Below are 21,966 nucleotides of genomic sequence, written 5' to 3'. Positions count from 1 at the left end.
TATGTGAGCTCAGGAGTCCGCCCACTCCTCCGGTATGGATTCAGCTCAGGTGCCCAGGTAGATAGCCACCAAGTGTGTGCTATAGGCTCTCACTTACAGTCCTAGACAGGCATGGGTGATTGGTGTAGGCACAGGCATCTGGCTGCTGCAGGGGGACATACTCTGAGCAAGGCAGTGGGCTGATGGCCACCCCCAAATGTCCAGGAGGAAGGCGTGTCCCTGTTCCCTACAGCGCAGAGGTGGGTGGGTTTTGCAGCTGGACTATGAGCACCTAATGCTGTTGACTGTAAGGACTGGGGGGCACCTCTTATTCATGGGCCCCTATCGCAGGTGGCTAGGTGGCATGGGTGGAGCCACCAGTCCTTAGGCCCCTGAAGTGGGTAGGTGAAGACCCTGCTTAATGGGCAGAGCGGTCAAATATCAAGAACCTGCTACTTCACAGCTGGAACAGTTGAAGTTAGACTTTCAGTATATACCCTGTTGTACTGCAGTAATGAGGGCCTACGCTGTTGAAATTGGCCCACACAAGTCTATACAGGGGGAAAGGCACTCAAAGCTCGTGGATCCCTTATGCCTGTGCCTCGGCAAAGGAGCCGTGCCTGCCCTGGGTTCCTGGCTTAGGGGAGCCGGCAGTTTATTTTTCCCCCATTTGTTGATTTGTTCACTCTCCAAGGCAGGGAGAATGGCTCCAGGTGTGTGACGGATCCTACTTCTGGGCCAGGGGACTCGGCAATTGCTGAAGCCTGTCCAGGACCCAGTGCAGAGCAGGGAGCAGGGAGCAGGGAGGTAAATGGAGAGAGGTTTTTCCCTAAAGCGGGTATTTTTGATCCATGTGGTAGGCCATAGGCGAGTACTTTTCTTTCGCCGATCCAGGACTGCCTGTCACTGGTTCTGGGTGGCTGTGTAGACTCCCTGGCACTGGGTCTCTCCCAGTGCAGAAAACACACCTCCCGAGTACCACTGCTTGCCTGCGTCACTGCTCACCCCCGAGCTGATCAAGCCTGAAGGGCTCAGGCTCTCGCCAGATCAGGTCTAGCAACGCCTCGCTGCTTGTGAACCGTCTCTCCCTCCTCCTGCCACTCAGTCTGGTTCCTCAACTCTGCCTTTGATGTTCAGGGCTCCTAGATTGCCATATATAATCGATTCACTTGTTGTAAGAGGGTCCACCGGAAGCTTCTGACTACTCTGCCATCTTGGCCCTGCCTTCCAGAATAATATTTTTAATTGAAAAAAATAAAATATGTAGGGTTACTGTATTAGAAAGGAAACTAATTATACTGAAGTACAGCCATGGAAATATTTTTTAAACAAATTTGTTGTATAACAATATGTGTTTCTGTATTAGCCCATTATATAACATGATCCAGTGGCGGGTCTGATAACGACTGTATTGTGGATGTTGTGATGAGGGTACATGATATTATGAGGTGACTGCTGCAACTGCAAAGTGATGAAAATATCTGATTTCCAGCGGTGACAATATTACAGGCACTGCTAACACTACCGTGCTTTGTCGCCTACATGTATAATTGAAGAAAATGCTAAATGTCAGTTTGAGAAGACTGAACATAAACATGTAATTTTCCTCATCCAAGTTCAAGGGCTCCCTGAATGTATTCATAGACCCCTTGGTTTGGGGAGGGAGAGGGCTTGATTAAAAGCCCCAGTGCACGATCCTGTCTGCCTTTCTCTCCTCCTCATCTCCCCCCAACCCCTGTCCACTCTGCTCCAGCCACAGTGGCCTCCTTGCTGGTTTTCAAATGGGTCAGACATGTGCCTACCTTCCAGCCTTTGCACAGGCTGTTCCCTCTGCCTGGAGCACCCTTCCCCCAGACACCTGAGTAGACCCCTCCCTCACCTCATTCATACCTTTTTTCAAAGGTCACCTTCTCAGAGAGGCTGACGCTGGCAGATCATCTTATTTTAAATTGCCACAAGTCTCCCTGACCCTCAATTCCCCTTACCCTGCTCTATTCTTTCTTTTTCCCCACCACTTGCCATCTTTTAGCATACCATATCACTGTAACTGCTATCGTCTGTCTGCCTCTGCTAGAATGTCAGCTAAATGACCCCTGAGGGCAGAGGTCTTTGTTTTGTTCACTGCTGAGCCCCCAGAGCTTGGAACAAGGCCTGGCACATAGTGGCACTCAATTAATAACTGTGTAAAACTGATACATTTGTAAACCATAAGGTATTACATAAAAAAGGTATTTGAGATGAAAAACTGGAGGTTCAGAGACTGTAAGTATTTGTTACAAAGTCACACAGCAGCTAAATGACAGAGCAGGGACACCAATCCAGCCCATCGCAGTTGCTTCATAAACAAGGGTCTGGATGGGGAGAGCCAGTGCCTCACTCATGAAAATGAAGCATCACTGGGGGAATTTCAGCCACCCACAGGGAAGATAGTTCACCAGAGATGGTGTCTGGTCATGCTGAGTAGCGACCACATAAGTCCAGTCCAGCCTTCAGGTGGCAGAGATGGCAGATGGCCTCAGTGGCTGCCTGCCCTTTCCCAGGGCCTGGCTTCCTCCTTGTACCCTCCTCCCCCATGGGATGGCACAGGGCTTTGGCCTGCAGCTGAGCTAAAGCAGAGGATCTCCTTGGCCACCAAGGGCTGACCCCAAGGCAGTTTCCAAGCAGGTCTATCTGTCTCTAAAGATAGTCCCCGCCCCAGAAGCACCCCCTCCCACCCTTGCTGGAGCCCCAGGGCAGGACCAATGAGTGGCCACTGGGGCAAGAGCCCTGCCAGGGCACAGGTCTGGTTTGGTCTCTGTTTTAATCCAGCCATTCAGAGGCCCCAGCTTGGCTTGGAGGCTGGATGGCTGGGTGAGGCCTGAGTACTGAAGTCTGAGGATACAGGGACAGGGGACAGGAAGGGGGGCCAAATGGGCTGGCTTGCTCCAGCCGGAGATTTGTAACTCCAGCCTCAACTGTTCTGGGGCTTCTCCAGGCCCAGGCAGCACCCATGAGTTCAAATACACACGCAGTGTCATGCACACTCACACTTACACATGAAACACATACAAGTGCACACACATCCATGCACGCACACATGCACACACACTCACACAATACTTGAATACTCACATTGACTCCTACACTCACCCATGCAAACCCACACTCATGCACACGTACACACAGAACACACAGACACACCTGCTCACTCACATGGTCACCACTCAAACTCGTGTGCACACGTTCATGACACACACGCACCAGACCCAAACAGATGCCACCCCTGGGCTGCTCACACTGAGCAGCAGTTCCTCCTCTGTCAGACAGAACTGGTGGTTCCCTACCACTCCCTGGGAGAGAGGCGGCCAGCCCTGTCTCCCCCATTGGAGTGGAGAATGTAGTACCAGCTCACAACAGGGCTGCAGGCACTCCATGAACTCGGAGTCCAGCTCCCTTGTTTCACTGGTGGGAAACGAAGGCCCAGAAAGAGGCAGTGATAGCTCCAAGATCCCACAGAATTGCTACGGCAGAGCCAGGGTGAGGACCTAGGTCGCCATCTTCAAGCCCAGGAATTCTGCATGCACCGTGGGCCCCACCAGCAGGTCCTGCTTTGGCTAATAGAGCAAATGAATGTGAATGAGTGTTGGAAGCTCAGGAGTCAATGACCTCTCACGCCCTACAGTTCACCAAATGGAAGGGGGGTGGTCCATATTAGCTATGAGGGTGGGGCATGAAGGATTCTAGGGCATTGTAAAATGGCACCACAGGAGAGGGGGAGAGAGGCTGAGCTCTTCTAACTTCACAAGGTTAAAGAAAAAGAAGATCAACAGCCCAAAGCTGATTTCTATGAGGTGGAGATCAAACACACCTCCCCTCTCCAACTTCTCTGATGGGTTTGATAATTCATGGCAATGGCCACACAGAACTCACAGATCAAAGTCACAATTATGGGGTTTATTAGGGAAGTAGCAGGTTGCAATTCAAGATCAGGAACACTCAGGATACAGATCTTCAGTCAGGACAGCTCCTCAGCTGTGCCCACAGGCAGGCCTCTCCCTTGGACCCTGGATCCCTTTGCCTGACCTCTGCCCTGTTTGGGCAAGTGTTACAAAGCTCTTTAGCTCCTCGGATAAGTGCCTGAGGGCACCTCATTCCACCAGGAAGCCTCCTTCCCAAAGGCACTCAGCTCTCTCACTTTGTGGGTCAGCAAGCCTACTGTAACCACCTTGCTCCATGGGCCAGTGTCCTGGTTCTGCTGCCACTGCTTCTCACCATCTCCTCACCATCTCATGCCGTCTCCAGTGTTACAACTCTCTCTCTCTCTGTCTCCTGGGTCTAGGAGGTTCTCAACGCAGAGACTCTGGGTCTAAAGGACACGCTCTGCTCCCGTCTTTTCTTGGTGGTAGTGAGTTCCCTCCCCTTTCTGCCTCTGGGATGGCTCATTTTAAGCCTAACAGGATGGCAAAACTGACCAATCTCCTCTTTAGGGTTCCATACACTTTATTTGCATGGTCCCACCCCCACAATGGTGCCATGCACCTTATCTGCATTGTCAGCAAGCTATTCAATCCCCTTGGTGGGCCACAAATACCTTATTTGCATAGTCCCACCCAGTCATTTGGTGAGAGTTACAAGATCATAGTGAGAAAGACCATATGAAAGCAATCCATTGCACCACAGGCATCAACCAGGGGTGCAGGGCAGTCTGTGTGTGTGTGTGTGTGTGTGTGTGTGTGTGTTTGTGTAATAGCTCTGATGCTAGAACCCATGTAGTAACTTTCTGTGCTGGGACTTTATCCATATCACCCAATTAAAACCTCGTGCCAGCCTTGGAGGAGTGGATTACGTTCCTCATTTCACAGAAACTGGGGATCAGAGAGGTTAAGTGACTTGTACAAATCACACAGCAAATAAGCAGCAGAGCCAGGCTTCAAGCCCAGGTCTGTCTGCCTCCAAATCCTGGTCTAATGCAAATTGCTAAGACACATCCCCCCTACCATGTGCCAAGCATTATTCCAAAGGGACTAATGCATTTAATCTTCACAACAGCCCTTTGAGGGAATCACTAGTAGGGCTCCCATTAGACAAAAAAGGAAACTGAGGCACACAGAAATAAAGCTTCTTACCCAAGTCATCCGGCAAGTAAGCGGTAGAGCTAGGATTTGAACTGAGGCAGTCTGGCATCTTGTCCAAAGTACTGACCATGACACCATGTTGCCTCTTCTGGGTGGTTAACTCCCTGCATCTGGACAGAGGTTGGGGATACCCAGTCCCAGACGCTACCACCCTGGGTATGTGTGGGGACATTGATGCTCAGGGAGAACAGGCTTTTGCCTCTCTCAGGTATGCCATCCTTCCCCTGGACTGGAGCTGGGGGGCAGGAAGGAGACTGCGGGAGTGGAGTTACTTGCCACCTTGCTGGGGAGGCTTGGACAAGTCTATCCCTTTCTCTGAGTCTCCATCCACAGGTAGGGGACAGTGGGACTAGGTCTTCGCTAACAGGTCTTCCTGCTCAGACGTGTTGGTCTTGGTCAGAAGCATTCCTCAGTCTCCAGGCCCTCCATTAGCACCTACCAGTCCAGAGGTTTGTCTGGGACCTCCTATAGACATAGAGAAAGACTCAGGAGGAAGCAGGGCCAGGACTCCTTGAAAGTGAGACAACCTTCAGGGCAAAAAGCACTGATCTGGGAGTCAGGAACCATTGCTTCCAGTCCTAGCTCTGCTGCTGAATTGCTGTGTGACTTTGGGTAAGTTATTTGCCCTCTCTGGGCTTCAGTTTTCTCATCAAGAAAAATATGGAGATACTCCCTGTTCTGCCATCCTCTGGGGGGCCATTGTGAGAATCGAACCAGGCAACCAGATGGGAAGGTGCTTTGGGGCAAAAAACGGTTAGACTGATGTTGGCAATTTTTTCTTCCACCTCACTTTGTTTCCCCAAATAATTTGAGAAATTTAACTATTGATTATAGTGATGATAAAAATTTATGTGAGTTTCCTGATTAGATCCACCTCTGGAGGCCAGGCTGACCAGTGTCCAGTCATGATCATGATCATTGTGAACTGAGTGCCATCTGTATGCCAGACACTGGGTTGGTACTATTAATCCCCCCATTTTGCAAATAAGGAAGCTGAGGCTCAGAGAGGTTAAGGAATTTGCTCAAGCCCACACAGCAGAGCCAAGAATTCAGACCCAGGTGTATCCAACTCAAGCCCAGGCCCTTACCCACCAGGCAGCACTGCCCCCGTCCCAGAGCAGGGCTGTATCTCCCACCACCAGGCACATGCCCCTGAGAGACACCCCCTGCCCAGGTGCCAAGAACGAGCTGAAAGCAACAGTGTCCCCTCCTGTGTGTGACCTCTGACCTCCCTCCCCACACGCCCCCACCCCACCTGGGCAGAGTGTCCCCGTGTGTCCGCCCGCCTTCCCCGCTCTGACCCTGGCGCCTGCAGGTGCGGCTGGTGATCGCTGAGAAGGGCCTGGTGTGTGAGGAGCGGGACGTGAGCCTGCCACACAGCGAGCACAAGGAGCCCTGGTTCATGCGGCTCAACCTGGGAGAGGAGGTGCCTGTCATCATACACCGTGATAACATCATCAGTGACTACGACCAGATCATCGACTATGTGGAGCGCACCTTCACGGGAGGTACACACCACCCCAGGCCTGGGCAGGGCCGCAGACCCCGGGCTCAGAAAAGGCTCAGACGGGGCCCCAGAGCCTTGGGAAGCCTGGGGACATGGGCAGGGCTCAGACTCCCCCAGAGGAAACCAGGGGGCTACAGGCAGGGCTCAGCTGCCCCCCAAGAACAGCAGAGCCACGGGCTTGGCCCCAGACATTGCCACAGATCCTCAGGGGCTCCACAGAGCCCCCTTCCTGGTACCCCCTAGGAGCACTGGGGAACCCTCAGAAACCCCTCAAGCATGAGCAGGACCCAGACCCCCTTCATGTCTTCACAGACAGGGCCAGGATATCCCAGAGATACCACGGCACAGGCAAGGCCCAGCCCTCTGAGGCTGTAAGAAAAGACAGGGCCAGAAACTCCCCAGAAACCTCATGGACATGAGCCCATACACCCCAGAACCCTGTAGGCATGGGCATGGCCCAGGTACCCTAGAACCCTGCAGGCATGGGCAAGGCCCAGACACCCAGAACCCTGTAGACACAGACACCCCAGAACCCCACAGACACTGGCAGGACTCAGGTACCCTAGAACCCTGCAGGCATGGATAAGTCCCAGGTACCCCAGAACCCTGTAGACACAGATAGGGCCCAGACACTCCAGAACCTCACAGACACAGGCAGAGCCAAGGTACCCCAGAACCTGGTAGATAGGGCCCAGACACCCTAGAATCCTGCAGACACAGGCAGGGCCCAGAACTTCACAAATGTGAACAGGGTCCAGACACCCCAGAATGCCTTAGCCACGGACAGGGCCCACATGGGCACAGAGTTTGTGACCTCCAAGTCCTCCGTGGACTCACAAGGACCCAGAGGTCCAAAGACGGAAAGCCTTTCCTGGGTCCTGTGGCCAGTTAATGCCAGTGCTGTGACCAGCTCCCAAAGCTCAGGCCTCTCCCTGAGTCCTCCCTGTGTCCTCCCTGCCTCCCTTCAGCCCTCCTCAGCTCTTGCTGTGGGCCAGACACCAGGACCTGGTGTGCCCCAGATGACGTCAGCCCTCCCTCTGGGTGCTGACTGCCCACAGACAGCCTCTGAGAGGGGAATTAGCTGCCAACCTCTAAAAATCAAGGAGAGTTCACTTTAAAACATCCAGGTTTCCAGCTTCTCTTGAAATCTGGAAACACTGGGCCTAGCCTATCACCTGGAAACAGGTCTGAGGCTGAGGGGAACTGCCCTGAAGAGGGACTTCTTGGCAGAGCTTTCGTGAGGAGAGGTGGGAAAGGTACCACGCAGGACCCTCTGGCAGCCGAACGCCAGAGTGGGGACTTCCTCTCCAGAGGCCCAGGAAGGGGGTGTGGCCGTCTCATTGGGGATGAGGTAGGGAGGGGGGCTGGTCCCTCTGTATCAGGGGCAGGGTGAGGCAGGGCACACCGCCCACCCTGGCCCAGCCCCTGGCGGTGCCCCACAGAGCACGTGGTGGCCCTGATGCCCGAGGTGGGCAGCCCACAGCATGCGCGGGTGCTGCAGTACCGCCAGCTGCTGGACGCACTGCCCATGGACGCCTACACGCATGGCTGCATCCTGCACCCGGAGCTCACCACGGACTCCATGATCCCCAAGTACGCCACAGCGGAGATCCGCAGTGAGTGCTCGGTGGGCGGGGAGGGCAGGCATGGCGGGCCTCGTCCCTAACCAGATCTTCACTGCCCACTGTTCTCCTTCAGCGGGAGTCCTCCCTCCACCACCTCTTCCTCCCACTGGTGCGTCTGCTTCTCCCTTTCGTCCCTTTTATTCACTCCTCCTCTTCCTCCTTCTCTTCCTCTTACTGTGTCTGTCCCTTTTTGTCTCTCTGTCCTTCCATCTCTGTCTCTCTCCCTTCATCTCACCGTCTCTGGGTGTCTCTTCCTTGCTTTCCCTTCGCCTTTCTCTCTCGCTGCCCTTCCACCTCCTTCTCCCTGTTTCTGACTGAATGTGTCTCTCTCCCTCTCTGGCAGTCTGTGTCTCATCCCCTCCCCCTGGCCTGCCATCCCTGAGGCTCTGGGGCTGTCTTATCCATGGGGGAGCTGGGGCATCTCCCTTGAGGTCAGGGCTGGAGGAAGGGCTCACCAAGAGGCTACCCAGATATGGCAAGGCCCCCCCAGCAGGCTCTCTGATTTCTGCTTCAAGGGTGACCCATCATCTGCTCTAACCGCCAGCCTGGATGTAGCCAAAGCCTAGTACTGGTTTAAACCAGATGATCCATCAGCAACTGTTTACAGACTTCAGTTCAGGCTACATGCAGACACCATGGGGCTCTACAGACAGGCAATATGTTAAGATGCCTAATAAATAATCGGTGCTCAGTAAATGGTCACTTCTCCTTCCCAAAGGAATGAGGCTGATATCCAAAGGTTGGGGTAGGGGGAAGATTGTGAAACTCAACCCTGTCTGCTTAGAGTCCTCTTGAACAAGACTCAGAACATACCTATACTGTCCTGTACCCATTCAGTTAATATCTGTGAGGTCTCCTATGACCCAGACCCTGGGCAGGAGACTGGGGACAGATGGGGATAGACACAGCCTCTGCCCTCCCAGAGCTCCCATTTCTGTGGGTACAGACAGACTAGTAACTAGCAATTACAATGCAGGACTGAGTAAACTTGACCAGCCTCTCAGGAGGCAGTCTGGCACTCTACCTGAAACATAAAAAGGCCACTCCTTGGAGATAATCCTGCAGATATTCTTGGACATGTGCACCAAGAAGTATGTGCAAAGATATTTACTGCAGCACAGTCTGTAATAGCTAGATGTTGGAAATAACCCAGCTGCCCATCAGTTGGGGACTGGGGAAAGAGATTATGGTGTATCCAAACAATGGAAAACTGTGCAGCTGTTGAAAAAAAAGCCATATGGAATGCTGTCTAAGATACATTCGTGACTGGGAAAAATGAAGGGCAAAAAATGCATCTAGTATGCTGTTTCAACACACCTAAAAAGGGGTTAAATGGATACACAGAGGCTTACAAATGCAAGGAATATTTCTGGAAGGATATACAAGAAGCTGACAATAGTGTTTGCCTTTGGGGAGCGGAGCTACAGTGCTGCAGGCTGAGAGGAGAGGGTTCATTTTTCACTGTACATTCTTTAATGTCGTTTGAACTTTTCTAAACAAGTTTCTAAACCTGTTCAAAAATAAAAATTAAAAATGCTAATCTAGTACCAATCACTGTTCCGATAAGCAGGGCATGGAGGCTGTGGAACCATGAAAGATGCCCATCCCAACATCTGGGGTTGTGGAAGGCTTCCTAAATGCATCAACAGCCATGGCTCAGTTGGAGTTAGAAGGGGAAATACAGGGAGAATCATTTCAGGTTTGGGGTCGGAAAGGGCACAGTGTGTTTGGGAAACTGAAGGAAGTTCAGTGTGGTTCAGATGGTGGTGGTGTGAGTCTGGGGAGTAGATTTTATCCAAAGAGCAGCAGAGAAACAGGGATGGGTAGTAGCATGATCGGATCTGCATTTTAAAAGGATCACTTTTCCAACCTAGAGAAGAACGGATGGGGCAGCTAGGAGGTCCTGGCTATTGTCTAGGTGAGCAACGATGGTGGCCTGGACTAGGGGGGAGGGGATTCCTAAGTTCTTCTGGAGGATGGAGGTGCTCCTCCCCTCTATCCTGACCCGAGCCATTCGAAGGTGCCTAGAAGGCAGTGGGAGTCCAAAGTGGGCCCAACTGGGGTGGGGAGGAAGCCTCACAGAGAGCAGAAGAAGCAAAAGTCAGACTGAGTTGACCCGCCCTAACCAATCCAAGGTCCTCCCTTGGCCTGGCATGCCCTCCTGGAGTCTGAACAGAGCTATATGTGACTGGCAAGAGAGAACATGCTACACTTGACCTTCACATTCATAAAATATCGATGAGACTTAATATAGCCCTAAAGCTGAGAGAGCTGGGAGTGTGTTTCCTGGGGGTTGTATCAGGTCAGAAGATAGGATGATGAATGGTGAAAACCCAGAAAACTGAAGCTGAGCAACTGTGGTCACTTTATTCATTCATTCGTTCATTCAATACTCACTGAATTCCTGTTCTGTACCAGGCCTGTGCTGAGTTGCAAGGGCCCTGACCTCCAGAAGCTCATATTCTAGTGGGAGAGACATACATCCATTAGCATCAAAGTCTCCATGCACAGCAGTGCAGGGTGTGCATTGTACAAGTCCAGGGGGCGCTATTCAGATAGACTGCAATGTGAATGGAGTTGTGCAACAGCAGCTGTGATTAGTGCATTTGTATTCCCTGGTGGACGTCTGTACAGGGTATACTGGAACACAGAGGCATTGAGTGGTCAGACCTCTCAGAGGATCAGGAAGGGCTGCATGGAGGAGGTGATTTTGAGCTGAGTCTGGAAGGGGATTTTCAGGAATAGAGAAGGGGTTCCCAGGAGGAAAGAATAGTGTGAGCAAAGGCATGAGGGTTTGGAATGGTCTGGCACTTTCAGAGAATGGCAAACACTTGGAGTGGCTGTAGTGTAACTCAGTGAAAGATAAAGTAGGTGGGGGGGGAGGAGCTGGATCTTGTGGGGTCTTTTCAGGCAAGTTGAGGGGCTTGGACATTACCCGAGGGCACTGAGGAGCAAGCCAGGAGATGGTACCGGTCAAGTATGTGCTTAAGGAAGATGATTCTGGCAGAAATGTGAAGGGCTTTGAGGGGAAAGAGTGGAGGTGGTAAGGAGTGGATTAAAATCATCCAGGTGAGAGATTAACAGGCATCTGAACTAAGAGGGAGCTTGAATCTGAGAAAGCATAAGAAAGATTGTTGTTGTTCTTGTTGTCGTTAGTTGCCTTCAAGGTGATTTCAACTCATGGTGATCCGATGTGTGCAGCGTAGAAGTGCTCCATAGGCTGTGGCCTTTCAGAAGCGGATCACCAGGCCTGTCTTCCGAGGCGCCTCTGGGTGGGTTTGAACAGCTAAACTTTTGGCTAGTAATTGAGCACTTACCCGTTTGTGCCACCCAGACTCCAGTGAGAAGGATTAAGGAGGAAAAATCAACGGGATGGGGCTGATTTGATGTGGAGAAGGAGAACTTCAGGACAACTCCCAGGTATCTGGCTTGGCTCAGTGTTGGGAGGTGGTGGTGCTGAACTTAAGAAGAACATAAGAGGAGGAGCAGCGAAGACGATAAAGTCAGTTGGACCAGAATGAGTTTGAGGAACCTGGGGGATGTCCAGGTGGGGCTGGAGCCAAGGGGAGAGGGCACAGCAGGATTGGGGCCCCACCACAGACTTGACCCATTGTCCCCAGTTTACTGGCCAGGAATCCCAGAAACCTCGCCCTACTCAGGTAACAGACCCTAGGATCTTATCCCACTTTAAAAGGATAAAGTTGTTATCCTTTTAAAACCCACTGCTTACAGTAGACTTTCAGAGTTAGTTTATAGAACATTTCCTTTCTCCTGTTATGTTAATTTTCTAGGGCTGCTGTAGAAAGTATGACATATTGGGTGATTTATAAGAAAAGAAATTGTCTCATAGTTCTGAAGGTTAGGAGTCTGAAAGTAGTGTATTGGCTGTGTAGATTGCCTCTGAAGGCTTTTAGGAAGAATCTGGTCCATGCCCCTCTCCTAGCTTCTGGTGATGGCCAGCGGTCCTTGGCATTCCTTGGCTTGTAGATCAGTCCAGTCTCTGCCTCCATCTTTACTTGGTTGTGTTCCCTCTGTGTTTGTCTCTGCATCTCTTCTCCTCTTTTATAAGGACACCACTCATATTGTATTAAGACCCCCCCCGCCTCCAGTATGACCTCCTGTTAACTGATAACATCTTCAAAGATGCTCTTTCCAAACAAGGTCACATTCACAGATACTGGGGGTTAGGACTTCAACATATCTTTTTTGGGGACACAGTTCAATCTATAACGGCATTAAGAATAATTTTCAAGGTGCTACTTTGATGTCTAGCATTAACCCACTTTCCACGATCCTTACCTTTTTGGCATCTTTAAAGGACCAGTTTTACCAAGAAGGGTGGACCACCCAGTCCCTAAATCTTCAGGGAAGTAGCCTCACCAGAAGTAGAAGTTTCCAGACACCAAAAATCTCTTGCACTTTTTCTTGCACTAAACAAGATTTTCTTTGTGAGGTTCAGTGAATGAGCACTGGACTGGAGTTAGATCTAGGTTTAAAGCCTGCTTGTCACTTCTGGTGTGGGATTGTTACTTAGCCTCTCTGAACCTGTTTCATCACTGTAAAAGGGGCATGGGTGGAAGACACTTGCTGAAGTATGAGTTTGTCCAGGTTTAGGGTTATATCCATTTCTGGTGAACTTCTCATCATCAAGGGCAGAGTCTCCTCCTCGGTGAGGCTTTTTGACCCCTAATGCCCTAGGCAGGTGACCCTCTGAGTCCCACAGCATTCTGTTTCTTCTCCTATTAGGGCATCAGTCTTGCTGCGTCATACAAATTTCCTTATGTATCTGTTTCTCCCACTAGCCTGAGTCTAGGGCAGGATAGGATCCCATCTATCCCTATGTTAGAGCCTATAATTCATAAAGTAAGTGCTTAGAAAGCATTGGCTGTTGATATTGTTACTTTCCTGAGCAATGTTTGCATGGAACCTACTTCAAGTGGCATGGGGGAAGGGACGAGGAGGCACTGGTTATCAGAAGGACAGGATTTTCCCTATTCTTTCCCCAGGACATTTAGCTAACGCCACCACAGACCTCATGAAATTAGACCATGAAGAGGAGCCCCAGCTCTCTGAGCCCTACCTTTCTAAACAGAAAAAGCTCATGGTGAGTGCCTCCAGGCCTTCTGACACCCGCTCCCCACCATCTTTTCCAAGGAAAAGGACAACTGGGAGAAGCTGGCTCTAAGTAGAGGACCAGCTGATGACATGAAATAGGAAAAGCACTGGCTTGCTTTTAATATATTGTCTCCGTTGTAATTTATTGGCTGTATGACCTCAGGTAAGTCACTGTCACCCACCCCCTCCCATAGCCTCAGTTTCATCATGTCTTGGGCTTGGTCCCTAAAAGCAGAGCATTGAACAGAGGTACTTGGTACTTGAGGGAGCGCTCTGAGGAGAACCCTGTAAGGAAGGGAAGGGGAAAGGAAATCAAGGGGGGGGGTCAAGCCTCACCTGATCCCACAGGGAGCTCTGGAGCATAAATGACACCACGATGCTGATCACATGGAAGCCTGGACTAGACTTTCATACCCATATCAGTCAGCCATTGGCTACAGATTGCCTGAGAGAGAGGGAGAGCATAACCTCCCAAGTATTTCTGGGCAGGGCAGCTCCTCATTGGCCAAGAGCAGTGCTCTAGAGAAGGTAGCAGCTGTCAGCCACTAGTAAACAACACTCACAGCAGCTGGGGAATAAAAGGATGGGAACATCCCATACATTTGAGGGGATATTTGGAGACTGGGTTTGCAGAATGGGGTTTAGGCAAACTCCTACCTTCCCTGGTCATCTCTGGCTCTAGCAAGGCCAACCAGTCCCCCTGTCTCTTGCCTGTCCTGCCCCCAGGCCAAGATCCTAGAGCATGACGATGTGAGCTACCTGAAGAAGATCCTCGGGGAGCTGGCCATGGTGCTGGACCAGATTGAGGCCGAGCTGGAGAAGAGGAAGCTTGAGAATGAGGGTAGGTGCCAGTGTTATAGTTATTTGAAGGCCTTACCAGAACTAGAAGATCCACTTCCAAGATGGTTCATTCACATGGCCATTAACTAGAGGCCTCAGTTACTCACTGGCTGTGGGCAGGAGGCCTCAGTTCCTCACCACATGGACCTCTCAATAGGGCTGCTTGAGTGTCTTGACAACATGACATCTGGCTTCCCCCAGAGCAAGTAATCCCAGAAAGAGAGAGAGAAGGCAGAAGCCACAATGTCTCTGATGACCTACTATTGGAAATCACTCTGTCACTTCTGCCACATTTATATTCATTAGGAGTGAGTCATGAGATACAGCCCACATTTAAGGGGAGGAAAATTGGGATTCACCAACAGGAGGGATATCATATACTTTGTGGGTGTATTTTAAAACTATCACACCTGCCCTGAGGTTCACCCCCATTGAGAGACGGGTAAACACAGAGTAGCTGGCAAAGCAGACTGAGAAGGAGTGAGTTAGGAGGAATCTTGTGTCATAGGAACCAGGAAAGGACTGTTTTAAGGTGGGAGAACAGTGTCAAATGCTGCTGGGAGATTGAGTAAACCAAGGATAGGAAAGTGTTCCCTGGATTTCGTACCATGGATGTTGGTGGTGACCTTACCAAAAGCACTTTCATAGAAGTATGGGGCAAAAGCCAGACTGGAATGGGCTGAAGAGTGTACGAGAGGTGAGGAAGGAAGACAGCAAGTGTAGACAAAACTTTTGAGAAGTCTGGCTGTAGAAAGGAATGGAGAAATGGGGTGGTGGCTGAAGAGGGGTGTAGGGTGAAGGGAGAATTTGTTTCTAAGATAGAGGATACAGGAGTGTGTTTTCATGCTGATAGAAATGACCCAGTGGAAAGAGGGAAATGAATGATGCAGGATTTTGCAAAGTCTTTGAGAAGACAGGAGGGGGCGTGGTTCAGGCAGGGTCCCAATGGGAAACAGGTGACACACTGAAACTGGGTAAATTGTTGTTGCTGGGTGCCATCGAGTGGATTTCAACTCATAGCGACCCCATGTGGCAGAGTAGAACTGCCCCATAGAGTTTTCTTGGCTGTAATCTTTATGGGAGCAGATCGCTATGTCTTTCTCCAGCAGAGCCGCTGGCTGGGTTCAAAACACCAGCCTTTCAGTTAGCAGCGGAGTGCTTAACCATTACACCCCCAGGGATCCTTGGGTAAATTGAAGAGAGTTTAATAAGGGATTATTTATAAATGTGTAGGCAGGAGGTAGGGAAACCTCAAGGAAAGGGGAAGTACGCTGGACCTGAGTAGTGAGTAGTGTGAGGAGAGAGGACGAAGAGATAGGAAATTGTCTCCCCAGGGAGTGGGGGAGAGAGCCTGCTCAAGAAATTGAATAGGGCTTCAGGCAGTGCTGAGTGCCCTCCTGGGCTTTGTGGTCAGCTGCATGGTGAGACTGTCTCCAGCAGGCACAGCTGGCAGACAGAGAAGGCACAAGGTGGGGTTCTTCCAGGGTTGGGGCTTTGCAAAGGGAACACATGATTGGGGGAGGGAGGAAACTGAAGGAGTCAGGCCCTCTGGCAACACACATGATAGCCACACAGGTCCGCACACACGTAGTCATGGCTGTCAGTATTTGCCCTCAGACAAACACCAGAATGGACATACTTAAATAGTGACACGCATGTACATTCTTGTGAATGTCTGTCTGCAGGCAAACAGCTAGATAGATGTGGGCGTACACTTCACTTATACATGAGGGAATGCACACACCTCCTTGGATACAGATATCTGTGCATGTGGATATACACGTGCCTATATACAGTCAGCAGTGTGGATTTGTGCAGGCATACACGTGGGTAAACACACAGACCATGCATAACGTAGACACACAGACAGGTCCACACACAGACCTAAGTGAAGATTGTGCGTATTGGAAGGGGCCTGGGTGTATTTGTTCACTTGCGTGTGGAAAGAGGCGGCATAATGTAATGGTTATGAGCAGACTCTGGAACCAGATAGCCTGGGTTTGAATCCAGACCTTGCCACTTACTAACTGTGGCTTTGGCCAGATTACTTAACCTTTCTGCACCTCAATTTCATCATCTGTGAAAATAGGGAAAATATTAGCATCTACTTTATAAGGTAGGGGAGCCCTGGTAGCACAGAGGTTTAGAGCCTGGCTGCTAACCGAAAGGTTAGCATTTCGAATCCATCAGCCACTCCTTGGAAACCCTTTGGGGCAGTTCTGCTCTGTCTTATAGGGTTGCTATAAGTCAGAATCCACTTGATGGCAATGGGTTTGGTTTGGCTTTACACTTTATAAGGTTTTTGTGTGGATAAAAGGAGTTAACATATGTAAAGTGCTCTATAGCAAACTGGTACAAAGTAAGCTTAAACTAATTATTATTATAATTATCATTCTCATCATTATTATTATGATGTAGAAGGCATTGCTATGATGCTGAACAGGTTTCAGTGGAGCTTCCAGACTATAATGGACTAAGAAGTAAGGCCCGGCAATCTACTCCTGAAAATCAGCCAGTGAAAACCCTATGGATCACAACGGTCAGATTCACAACCGATCATGGGGATGGTGCAGGACTAGGCAGCATTTTGTTCCATTGTGCATAGAATTCCCATGAGTCAGGGGCCAACTTGTTGGCAGCTACAATAACAACAGACGCATGCATGTAAGGACATGGGGCATACAGTAAAGAACAGCAACATTAGATGGCCAACATTAGTCCTTGAAATGACCAGCCCCAAGAAAAATGACTAGGGCTAAGCTCTGGACTGGTAATGAGTGGGGGACACTGGGATATCCCATCCCATGAAGACTCCTCGAACTCACCATGGCTCAAAGCAAATCCCTCACCTTCCTCCTCAACCTGCTGTTTCTGCTGGGTCATCATCTCAGGCCACAGCACGGCCACCCTTCCAGTATTGTGGACAAGTCCCCTACACATCTCCAACTTGTCTGCTTCTCTCTGTCCCCTCTGCTCTCCCTTGATTGGTGCACCAGCCTCCTTGTTGGCCCCTGGATAGAGTTCAAGTCCTTCCATGTGGCTTTTTGCTCTCTGTGGTTTGGCCCCTACTTAGCTCTCCAGCTTCGCCTGGCCCTGTTCCCCTCACTCTCCTCTGAAGTCATGTTGACTCCCTGGTATTGCACATCCCGCCCCCCCCCAACCCCATCACCTCCCCTAATCATTCCAGATCCTTCTCACTCTAATGGAAACTCTGCTCTCCCCAGCACTCGGCCTCCCCTGCAATTCTCTGGAGTGGAGACCAATTCCTCTCCCACGGGCCTGCCGTGGGGAATAGGTGGTCTTTCTGAAACCTCATTACCACTTCCAGACTCTCCCCCTCCCTCCTCCGTAACTGCTCCCCACCGCTTCGAGCTTAGAATCTCTTGTTATGGACCATGCCTCTCCCATCCTCCTCCCCACCAGGGATGGTCATCTATGGCCCCTTGGGCATCGGGCTCATTGTCGCCCTCTCCAGCACCACTCCTGTTGTAATCCTTGGCAGTTATTCAGGTAGATGATTCTTCAGATATCCTGGCCCCTCAGTTCTTTGACCTCCTCTCCTTATTGATCTTTCCCCCACCCTGTCTAAGCTGCTCATCCCGCAGTCATACCCGAGACAGTCACACCCAAGACAGTCACATTGCCAATAACTGAGAACTCTCCAGAATCTCAACTTCTGACCGCCATCTCTTACTTTTCAGCTTACTCCCTCTAGAACCAAAACTCTAACTCCTACCTCCTGGGACAGCCACCTTTGATCCTTCCTCCTTTCACTGTGCCTCACCCTCATCATGATCTCACAGCCCTCCATACCTAGGTCCCATTCCCTGATCCATCACTAGGAGCACCTCCTTGCCTACGCCTGCAACTCCTTTGCCCTTCTCTTGCTTCATCATCTCACTTGGCAAAACCTCAAACCTGTTTAAACCCAAACCCTCCTACTCAGGGTCTACTTCTGCGAAACTAAATGTGGCTGGAAAAGCACTTAAGGATGCTGGCCAGTCTCTGAATTCATGACCACCAGCCTTAGATGGCTGGAGAAAGATGTGGCAGTCTGCTTCTGTAAAGATTACAGCCTTGGAAACTCTATGGGGCAGTTCTACTCTGTCCTATAGGGTTGCTATGAGCCGGAATCGACAGCAACGAGTTTGGGTTTTTTTGGGTGGGGGAGGGGATGGGGGGTTAGCCTTAGATGGCCCTTAGTGCTGCCTGAGGCCTCCCACTCTCCCTGATGATTGCTTTATACCTTCTTTCTTCTTAACCCTCCAGCCACTTCTCCCCCATCCTCACTCTCAGCTGATCCCTTTCTTTCTGTATCACTGAGAAAATGGAAACATTATGAAGAGGTCTTCACAGCTCCCACCCCCTACAACTACCCACCTACCAGCCTTAGTGCGCATATCCACACTGTATTTTTTTTATTCTAAAAGCATCATTGTTAAATCACATTTTATCATCTGAAATTGGGATGTTTCCTACAATCAGTAGTTGAATTGCATCACTTGTTCTCTCGAGGATGGGTGCCTTACAGTGGATGGCGACTTAGATTTGATGAAATATGGCACCAGGCACTTCCTCTTGTTACTGTGGGTGAGCTGTCTTTGCACTAGCCAAAACCAATCCCTTCACTGTCCTAGCGCCCATCCACACTCATCCACTCAAGGACATCACGTCAGTAATTCTCTCCACTCTTTCCTGTAGAATTACTTTCGTCCTCCCTGCGGACTCATTCCCATCAACATGCTATTTTTCCATCCCAACTAAAAAACCCTCCTGACTTGTCTTACACTATTGGCCTATCCCTTCTGTTACAGCAGAATTCCTTGAGAAGCGGTCTTTGCTCACCGTCTCCAGGTCCTCGCTCTATTTCTCCTTAAATTCCCTCCAACTGGGCTTTCATCAGCAGCACTCTACTCCACCTGCTTCTGTCAAGGTCACTAGCAGCCAAATGCAGTCATCAATTCTCAGACTTTGTCTTATGTGACCTCTTAGCATCATTTGAACACAACTGAGCACTCTCTCCTCCTTGAGACACTTTCTCATCTTGGCTTCCAGACACTACACTCTCCTGATTCATCTTCTACCTCACAGGCTGCTCCTTCTCATGCGCCTTTGCTAGTTTCCCCTAGTTGCCCAATATCTAACTCTTGGAGTGCCCCAGGGCTCAGCCCTTGGTCCTATTCTCAAGTCTGCCTACACTCACTCCCTTGTTGATGTCATCAGTCTTGTGACTTTAAATATCACATCCATGCTAATGACTCTCCCCTGAACTAGGGACTTGTATCTCTAACTGCTGGCTCATTATCTCCCCTTGGATCTCTAACAGGCATCGTGAAGGTTACATATTCAAGAACAAACTTCTGATTACAGCCTTCATTACATTTTCCGCTCCCCCATGCCCAGTGAAACCATGAGCCTCTTGAGGGAAGACATTGTGTCTTTTGTCTTCATGCCCAACACATGCTACCAGATAAATATTTGTTGAATGAATGAATGAGAAGATACAGAGTTAAAGGTGGGCTCAAATTTTGATGGTGGTGGTTGTTGTGTGCTGTCTAGTCAATTCCAACTCACAGTGACACTATATGATAGAGCAGAACTGTCCCACAGGGTTTACTAGGCTGTAAGCTTTATGGAAGCAGATTTTCAGGTCTTTTCTCCTGAGGAGCTGCTGGGTGGGTTCCAATCGCCAACCTTTTGATTAACAGCTAAACATTTAACCACTGTGCCACCAGAGCTCCTTTGATGGTGGAGGGACTGCTAAATAGGGCATAAGATTCACAGAATTTGCCAGCTGAAAGGAACAGCCTGTTCAAAAGTGCAGAGGCAAGCTTCCCAGGGATGCAGAGGGAGGAGAGAGCATCCCAGACATGGGACACAGCAGGGGCAAAGGCCCAGAGGCTGAAAGGGGCATGGCTTGTTTAGGGGGAACAGTGGGCAAATGGGGGATTCACGAGAAGACAAGATTAGAGACACATATCAGAGCTAGACTACTGGAAGGGCTTCAACACCAGGCAAAGGAATTTGGGGAAGATCGAGAGTTTTTTGAACAAGCAGGTGATGTAGGAGACCAAAGGCGCTCCAGAATTTCAAGTCTAAATGACTGGGGAAAACATATTGCACAGACCCATGTTTCTCAAATATGCAGGCTAATTTCAGATGGCACATGAACATGGCAATAAATAATATAAAACCACAGAGTCAGAATTACTCTTTTTTCAGTTTTCTCCAGTTATTTTGATTACGTCGAGGAAAAAAAATCAATATGGTGCTAGTATTTAACCCCTTTATAATACATGTTAATTTCTTCCCTTTTCTTTTGGGGAAAAAAAAAAAAAAAGACAAGCCTTGGGTTCAGAGACTTGGGCGGGCAGTAGTATCCAGCTGGAATTTAATGAATTTGTTTCATTTTTATCATGCTTACTTTATTATTGTACATAGTTTATGGCAAGTGATACTGTTAATGGTGTGGAGTTTCTTTTTCATTCATTCAGTCACTCAGTATTTATGAGCTACTATGTGCCAAGGAGAAACCCTGGTGGCATAGTGGTTAAGAGCTACGGCCACTAACCAAAAAGTCGGCAGTTTGAATCCACCAGGTGCTCCTTGGAAACTCTGGGGCAGTTCTACTCTGTCCTATAGGGTTGCTATAAGTCGGAATGGACTCAACAGCAATGGTTTTTTGGATGTGCCAAGGAGCCCTGGTGACACAATGGTTAAAGCACTTGGCTGCTAACCAAAAGGTCAGCAGTTCAAACCCACCAGCCACTCCATGGGAGAAAGATGTGGCAATCTGCTTCTGTAGAGATTAACAGCCTTGGAAACCCTGTGGGAGCAGTTCTACTCTGCCCTATAGAGTCGCTATGAGTCGAAATCTACTCGATGGCAGAGGGTTGAGTTGGACTATGTGCCAGCTGTTGTTTTAGGTGCAGGGATACAGCCGTGAACAAGGCACCCCAAAATCCCTGCCCTGGAGGAGCATTCATTCCAGTAGAGGAAGGCTGATGATAAACAAAATGAGTATGTAAGATATAAAAACGTTCGGTGCGATAATGGTGATAAGCTCTATAGAGAAAAACGAGTCAGGGAAGGGGACAGTGACTGCTGTGGCTGGGACTTTTCTATTGTAAGTAAGCAGCCAAGGAAGTCCCCCTGAGAAAATGGCATGTGAGCAAAGACTGAAGGAGGTGGGGAGAGAGCCCTGTGGGAAAGAGTGTTTCAAGAAGAGGAAATATCAAGTGTAAAGGTCCTGAGGTAGGAATGTGCTTAGCATGTTTGAAGAACAAGGCCAGTGTGCTGGAGAAGAGTGAGGAAGGGGGAGACAGGCAGGACCCAAGACCTGAGAGGCACCTGGGGGCCAGATCATGTAAGGCCTCATAGGGCTTGGAAGGGCTTCAGCTTTTACTCTGACCATGATGGGGTGTCATAAGAGGGTTTTTAGCAGACAGAAGTGACATGCTATGACTTAAATTTTACTAGTATCCCTCTGGCTGCTGTGCTGAGAATAGACTCCAGGGGGCAAGGGCAGAAGCAAGGAGACCTTTAAAAGGGATGTTGCAACAATTTGGAGTTCCTGGGTAGAGCAAACTGTTAATGCACTTGGCTGCTAACAGAAAGGTTGGAGGTTTGAGTCTACCGAGAGGTACCTTGTAAGAAAGGCCTAGCAACCTACTTCAAAAAAACCAGACACTGCAGACAGTACACAATACAGGGGAAACTAACACAACCTGTACAAGGAAAGGTCATGGAGGCCCCATGGACAGATCCAAACTCCCCGAGGGACTGA

At 49.8% G+C, this 21,966-nt stretch overlaps 1 protein-coding gene across 4 annotated transcripts in view; it reads left to right on the top strand.

The window, feature by feature from the left end:
* The window catches only part of GDAP1L1 (ganglioside induced differentiation associated protein 1 like 1), a 33,480-nt gene that overhangs the window by 9,090 nt on the left and 2,424 nt on the right, over positions 1-21,966 (top strand). The window contains exons 2-5 of one of the 4 annotated variants that reach the window (XM_004370325.2): positions 6,409-6,601; positions 8,043-8,216; positions 13,232-13,329; positions 14,067-14,181. In XM_004370325.2, the coding sequence (XP_004370382.1) occupies positions 6,409-6,601; positions 8,043-8,216; positions 13,232-13,329; positions 14,067-14,181 (580 nt within the window). Of the gene's footprint in view, positions 1-6,398; positions 6,602-8,042; positions 8,217-13,231; positions 13,330-14,066; positions 14,182-21,966 lie in introns of all 4 variants that reach the window. The other 3 variants (XM_012559212.1, XM_004370326.2, XM_004370327.1) reach the window with 3 other exon arrangements.

Source organism: Trichechus manatus, unplaced genomic scaffold, assembly GCF_000243295.1.
Source record: "Trichechus manatus latirostris isolate Lorelei unplaced genomic scaffold, TriManLat1.0 scaffold00008, whole genome shotgun sequence".
Taxonomy (NCBI): Eukaryota; Metazoa; Chordata; class Mammalia; order Sirenia; family Trichechidae; genus Trichechus; species Trichechus manatus.
The sequence above is the reverse complement of the archived record's forward strand: the minus strand, read 5'-3'. Positions and strand labels throughout refer to the sequence as shown.